The sequence below is a fragment of the Danio aesculapii genome, chromosome 16, assembly GCF_903798145.1.
Source record: "Danio aesculapii chromosome 16, fDanAes4.1, whole genome shotgun sequence".
Taxonomy (NCBI): domain Eukaryota; kingdom Metazoa; phylum Chordata; class Actinopteri; order Cypriniformes; family Danionidae; genus Danio; species Danio aesculapii.
Genome location: NC_079450.1, coordinates 54,766,535 through 54,774,034, shown reverse-complemented (window position 1 = coordinate 54,774,034; position 7,500 = coordinate 54,766,535). Strand labels below are relative to the sequence as shown.

Sequence of the window (7,500 nt, the reverse complement as noted above, 5' to 3'; positions counted from 1 at the left end):
CGTCCAATATAAACACACAGCCACGGAGGACAGAGGAATAACAGTGCACCCTGTCCAGCATCTGTTTCCGCCACCGCAGCCTCTCCAAGCATTTCCCAGACCTGGCTAATCAATCAGGGAGCTTCCAGCGGGAGGAAGGGATCCGCTGTTTTGAGGCCTGGCATATGAACGCAACATAGGCTTATTGTGGAGACGTACCCAGGTCTACGTTTCTGGAGACCATGAAATATGTACCCAGAGTAAATTCTGATTTTGCTTAGACAAAAGTCTTGTCCTTAACAGAAATAATGGACACTACTGAATATAAAGAATATAAAGAATGAATATTGTGTCTGACTCCATCATGAGCTTGGAGGACTGCATCCATACATCTCTGCAATGACTCAAGCATTCTTGCAGGACTCCCAGAGTTTATCAAGATTCTTTGGATTAATCTTCAATGCCTCCTCCTTCATCTTACCTTAATAATGTTCATATCTGGTGAGTGGGCTGGCCAATCCTGGAGCACCTTGAGCTTCTTTCCTTTTAGGAGCTTTGATGTGGAGGCTGAAGTATGAGAAGGGGCGCTATCCTGCTGGAGAATTCGCCCTCTCCTGTGGTTTGTAATAGGCAGCACAACTGTCTTAATACCTCAGCTTGATATGTCAAGCTCTAAGATCATTAGACGCTGATATTTGGTTGTTTTTAGGTTATGTTGGAAAATAACCAAAATGCAACGTCTGTCCGAAGTTGTCAGGCTGACGTTGGGTTCTGACATCAATTTCATTTCCAAACAGAATGCAATGTCCCCTGACGTTTATCATAATTTAAGATCATGGTGACGTCTAGTGGTGTCAAAATGAATTGTTTCCGCGATGCAGACACGGACAGTTTGGTGTCAGTTCAGTAATAGATTTTAACCGGTTATTGCGTACTGACCTCATTTATCTCATATGCGCTACATTGTGGTACCTTATTATGGCGAGGGAGGCAAGTGTGAATATCTAAAACACTCAAACTACTTAAAAAACGCAGAAACTCTGCACAATTTATTGCATGTGGGTTTGTTGGACAGTCTTTCACTGACACTGAAGCCCCTGTTTCACTGTTGTGGAGAAATGAAAGCTGTAAACTCCATTTCTGTCTCACTGTGGACCCTTGACCTGCTGGTGTGACGTTTCCTCTCCTCTCGGCTGTTACTCTATGATGCATCGAGATATCGAATTGAACCGAATCGATGGGATGATAATCGTAGGCAAACCGTGAAACTGCTGGGTAGATTAATTAGGTTAACTGTCTAAAAGTCATTGGACTACAGTAGTTTGTTCTGTAGCCAATCGAAATGTATATATATATATATATATATTGAACTTTATTGTTTTTAAAATATAAAACAAATGCTTTTATTTTAGCAAAGCTAAAAGGAATATGGAGAGTGAAGTGGAAATATGGCCGTGGAGTGGATAGGGTTCAAGTCCGGTGAAGAATGGTTCCAGAAACAAGGTAAAACAAAAGCAAAAAATAAATAAAATAAATAGATAACAGGCTGAAAACATGGTAAAATCAGGCAGCTTTTTTTCTAGAGTGCTTTTGAAAACACTATCGGTTGGGTTTAGGGAAGGGGTGTGAGGTTCAGTCGAGAGCAAGCTGACTGGCTGAAGTGTATATTGCGCCCTCTGATGGTTTTACGCGAGAAGAGAGCATGCAAATGACACGTATAAGAAAAATTGGAGATCATCAAAAATGTACACAGCGGATTCTGGTGGATTTGCAAAAACAAAAACTGCCAACGTCGCTCTGGGTACATACTTTGCAGTTCCCAGAAATGTAGACCTGGGTGCGTATTTGCAAAGAGCCTGGGTTGTATGAACGTTTGCTGATGTGTCTTCGTGTGTCTTCAGGTTTTAGGGCATAAAGACCTGGCGTCACCTACTCAGCGATACATCAACAGCAAAGTGGTTCGCACCCGGACGGAAGGGGAATGGCTGTCGTTTGACGTGACGGAGGCTGTCAGCGAGTGGCTGCTACACAGAGGTAAACACTGTCATATTGGGATTGAGACAATTAATACTAATAATTGGGATTGAGACAATACTCTGATTAAGACTCTGATTTTGAGTATTGTCACTGAATCATTTCATTATCAAATATTTGTGAGTTACTTTTGATTTAACATCAACACTTAATTGCTCCATATTGCAATACAATACAATCACATAATATCAACGCTCTCCCACATTTATAGCTATTAATACTGCCCTTATTTTCGTTTTTGGTATAAAATTGCAGAAGAATGATTTGACTAGAATTTACACTTTTTTTTACTATCATGCTGATAACATTTTAGTCATTCGGCAGAACTACAGTTCGATCCGCTGTGGTTAAAACCCATTCTTACATGCCGTTAATCGATATATGTACTATAAATCATATAAAGCAGGAACATGAAATCAACATTTAAAAAGCAACTCAAGTAAACACCTTAATACGTATCTTGGCTCTAAGGGTCAAACAACACAAAATAAGGTCAAGAATCTTGGTGTGACTCTGAAGTCAGATCTGAATTTCAATAGTCATGTCAAAGCAGTAACTAAATCAGCATGCTATCATCTCAAAAACATTGCAGGAATCAGATGCTTTGTTTCCAGTGAAGACTTGGAGAAACTTGTTGATGCTTTTATCAGCAGCAGAGTGGATTACTGTAATGGCCTCCTCACTGGCCTTCCTAAAAAGACAGTCCGACAGTTGCAGCTCATCCAGAACGCTGCGGCCAAAATTCTGACCAGAACTAGGAAATCAGAGCACATCACACCTGTCCTCAGGTCTTTACACTGGCTCCCAGTTACATTCAGAATAGATTTTAAAGTATTATTACTGGTCTATAAATCACTAAATGGCCTAGGACCTCAATACATTACAGATATGCTCACTGAATACAAACCTAACAGATCACTCAGATCTTTAGGATCAAATAAACTAGAAATTCCAAGAGTTCAGTCAAAGCAGGGTGAATCAGCCTTCAGCTACTAACAGCGCCCCCTGCTGCTGGAATCAGCTTCCAGAAATTATCAGATGTGCTCCAACATTAGGCACATTCAAATCAAGACTGAACACACATCTGTTTAGCTGTGCCTTTACTGAATGGGCTCTGTGCTACGTCCGACAGATCACACTATTATGTTTTATCTTCTTTTTTATTCTTTTATAACACATTTGATCAGTTTTTATGCTTATTTATTTATTTATTTTTACCATTTTTATTATTATTTTTTTCTTATACTTGTTTCTTTTATTCCTGTTTATGTAAAGCACTTTGAATTGCCACTGTGTATGAAATGTGCTATAGAAATAAACTTGCCTTGCCTAATACGTATTACTGTCTTAAATGAAGATAAATCATTTAATTACTGTTGTGCATGTAAACATAATCAGTGATTCTTACTTGCATCAAATTTAAGTTTACCATTTTTGGCTTGCACGAGAATCGCAGGAGATCGTCATCACGCATCATAGATGAGCTCATACGAGCTGGAGCGCAGCGGCTCTCCATCACAATACGAGATGAATCTGTGACGCTCGGTGACTCCTGAGGGATCATGGGAGTGATCTCAGATCTCTCGCTCCAGAGATGAGCTCATTTATCTGCTGTGGATTATCTGACCTTGCCGTGCATGAGCTGTTTTTTCATTTCTTTCACTGTCTTTCTCTCCCACCAGACAGAAACAAAGGATTCAAGATCAGCCTGCATTGTCCCTGCTGCACATTTGTGCCGTCAAATAATTACATCATCCCCAACAAGAGCGAGGAGCTGGAGACGCGCTTTGCAGGTGGCTTTGGGTGGGGGTTCGAGTCAGTTTATGTGTGTGTGTGTGTGTGTGTGTGTGTGTGTGTGTTGGAGAAAAGGAGAAGAGAAATGCATGTTTTTTGTTGCTTCACAGAGTCAGATTTGATTTATAGATATGTTTTGGGTTCATTCCGAAAGGATTGATACTGATTAAGGCCCAATCAAATCAGCTCCACAAAAGGTAAACAAAAGATTGCTGGAAAAGCCCAAAGACGGGACACGGCTACTCATTCCAGATGACGTCTGTTTGTCACACGTTACGATAATATTAAAGTCATCAAAACATTGAAATGATGCACTGAGGTGGTGAGCAAAATATGTGCAACAAATGAAAACTAGCTTGTATTTGAACTTCTGCAAAGCCTCCACCCTTTAGATTCAATCAGAGCAAGGGCGTAGGTTTGCACTTGACATTGGTGGGTGAATCAAACACGAGTATATATACACTGTAGAAATTAAATCCTTAAAATTTACGGTAAAAAAACAGCAGCTGAGGCTGCCAGTACTCTACCGTTAAAAATACAATACAAACCATAATAGTAATTTCCCTTTTTAATGGTAAATGACCCTATTTAATAATTTATAGAGGTAATATGTCTGTATTTTGAATTACCAACATCTATACGTCTTTTGTTATACAGCACAGCCATATGCAGGTGGTGACGAGGAAGTTACATAACGAACCGATGCTCATCACAAACAACTTTTCCCACAAGCAGAAAGGTGTATCAGTGTATAGAAGGTGCTCAGTGTCATTCACACAGCTACTAAACGTCAGTATGGTAACAAGCATAACATTAAAGTCAGGAAATAAACATTTTTTATCAACATTAGATGAAACATGAATCTCTAATGTACATAACTGATGGGGAAACAACAAAAAAGATCAATAGTAATGTCAACAAAAAGCATAAAAAGTGATGTGCCATGCAGGGAATTCTGGGAAAGTCAATTTACGGTTATTCGCCGTATATATTATGGAAACATACTGTTAACCAGCTTACGGATTTTTACTGTAGCATTTTACAGTTTTTTAACATTGAAATCATGGCCATTTTTACAGTGTGTGTATATATATATATATATATATATATATATATATATATATATATATATATATATATATATGTGTGTGTGTGTGTGTGTGTGTGTGTGTGTGTGTGTGCTGCTATTATTTATTTCACTGCTATTAAAATATATTAATAATTAATCCTCTCTTCATACAATTTATTAAGTTTCAGGCCCGTAGCCAAGAGGCGTTCTGGTGGTTCGAAAGACCAAAAGTTGCTTTTTTATTATTATTTTTTAATTTTTTCTGATTATTCAAATGGCTAAATTCTGACTGAGGAACACTTAATGTGCTGGCCTGTTTGTTATTTGCCTGTAGGCTTCAGTGTTTAATTTAAAACTAGTTTTAACAGATTTCTAAAATATAATAACAATAATAATAATGATAGATGATAATAAATTTGTATTTTAGAAATAAAAATCTTTTCATATTTTTTATTCAAAATTGTCATTATTTATAAAATTATGATATACAACTTACAGTTTAAAGGCACAGTTGTAAATAAACACTTAAAATAGTCAAATAGTGTGGTAAGCTGTTTGGCAAAATGGTTGGAAATATTTTTGGTACATCAGATAGTGTGGTTATGATAACCATCCGACAAGATAATCCAGCAAAATTTTGTTCTTAAAATGTCACTAATAAAAATATGCAATATTTATACCTCATTATTAAATAGAAATCAGCCAAAGAACTGCAAAAAAGGTTGTTTTTCAGAAAACAAATAGCAAAATCCGCCCCTTTCAATAAGCTGGCAACAGGCCTGATGTTAGAATAATGTTTGTTAACTGATAAAGAGAGAGTTTAATAAAGACATTTTAGCCACAGTGCAAATATAACATGTCTCATATATCAGTATTATGCCTGTACACAGGCTGTATTTATTTTTTTGACAAATTGTTTCAACTGAAATTAGACATGCTGGAGATGAGGAGAACTGCGGGATCATTTACTTTAGCTAGTTATTCTGCAGTTAGTTTTCAGAGCGTATTATACACAGACTAGCCTATATCAGTCTGCTATAACGACAGTCTGTGCATTAAAGCGAGGAAAACATGAGCATTGACGGCATTATCGTGATGGGTTTATTCAGTAGCGAACTTGCGTTTATGTGACTTACACTTTCATTGAAAAAAAAAGCTCCTTATGTCCACCTTTTTGCTGCTGCCATGCTTGTGTGTGCTGCACCCAACACACCTTACTCTTGCACGGGAAAAAACACTCCAGCATTTGGCGCTGCTCATCTGAACGCAGCCACAGCCTCTCACATGATAGCAAGGAAAGGCACAGCCAATCAAAATGCCCATATGTGTTTTGGGGGCGGGAGGAGCGAACGTGATTGAACCCTTTCTGCGTGTCTAGGTTAATGTTGACAGTGATTTTTTTTTAAAGTGGTTTAAATTAGGGTAACGCAGTGGCGCAGTAGGTAGTGCTGTCGCCTCACAGCAAGAAGGTCACTGGTTCAACCCTCAGCTAGGTCAGTTGGCATTTCTGTGTGGAGTTTGTATGTTCTCCCAGCGTTCTCGTGGGTTTCCTCCGGGTGCTCCGGTTTCCCCCACAGTCCAAAGACATGTGGTACAGGTGAATTGGGTAGGCTAAATTGTCCGTAGTGTATGAGTGTGGATGTGTTTCCCAGTGATGGGTTGCAGCTGGAAGGGCATCCGCGGCATAAAACAAATGCTGGATGAGTTGGCGGTTCATTCCGCTGTGGCGACCCCAGATTAATAAAGGGACTAAGCCGAAAAGAAAATGAATGAATGAATGGTTTAAATTATTGGTGTTGACATTTCAATGGTTGGAGGATATTGGTGGGGACACATCCCCTTTATCCACCCCAAACCTACACCCCTGAATCAGAGTCTTCTTTTAAAAGAATGCGTGAAAAGGTTTTATGTTTGCTGGACACGTTGATTCTTCTTTGTATTTGATGAATGAATGAACGAGTGAATTATATTAACCCAAAAGATTACATGACAAGAGGGTTGATAATAATTTAAGGGCACTCTTATGGCTGATTTCTACTTCTGCGTCAAGCGCATGTGTATGGTCTGGCGCAGGCTCCGCGCGGTCGCATAGCCCTCACTGTAGCTGACGCCATTTCTCAAAAAATGGAGCTACACGTCACAACGACGCATAGCACGAGCTCTTTGATTGGTCGGCTTGGTAGCTGTGCCGAGTGTGGGTGGTGCTGAGAGCCGCGAGTCCGATGAAGCGAGTGTTTACAAGTGTCGAGTCTCGTGAAGGAGCTCCAGATGGAAACTTTTGTTTTGTGTTTACCTTATTATAAAAGTTGTTGCACGTCCGCCCATTCCCACCTCAGAATGAGCGAGTTTTAGCTACTTGTACATTAAGGTAGCATTCGGAAAAAACAAAACACCAGTGAAAAAACTCGATACAGAGGAACATAGAGGCATACAGAGGTGCCTTAAATTATTTGCCAATTGTCTATGGCTCCTTTCCGTTACCATTTATTGATAGATAGCTAGATTAAAATATGTTATTAAATCAAATGAGATCTGTTATGAAGCACAAATAAACAGAACAATAGTTGACCACTGTGCTGCTGATGTTTTATGTGCACCAGCAATGCTTTCTGTATGGTTTGTTC

The 7,500-nt window shown here is 39.1% G+C and overlaps 1 protein-coding gene across 1 annotated transcript in view; it reads left to right on the top strand.

The window, feature by feature from the left end:
* Nucleotides 1-7,500, top strand: part of tgfb2 (transforming growth factor, beta 2) — a 63,814-nt gene that overhangs the window by 45,980 nt on the left and 10,334 nt on the right. Inside the window, exons 3-4 of the mRNA XM_056474740.1 lie at nt 1,881-2,013; nt 3,696-3,806. Of these exons, the coding sequence (XP_056330715.1) occupies nt 1,881-2,013; nt 3,696-3,806 (244 nt within the window). The remainder of the gene's footprint in view (nt 1-1,880; nt 2,014-3,695; nt 3,807-7,500) is intronic.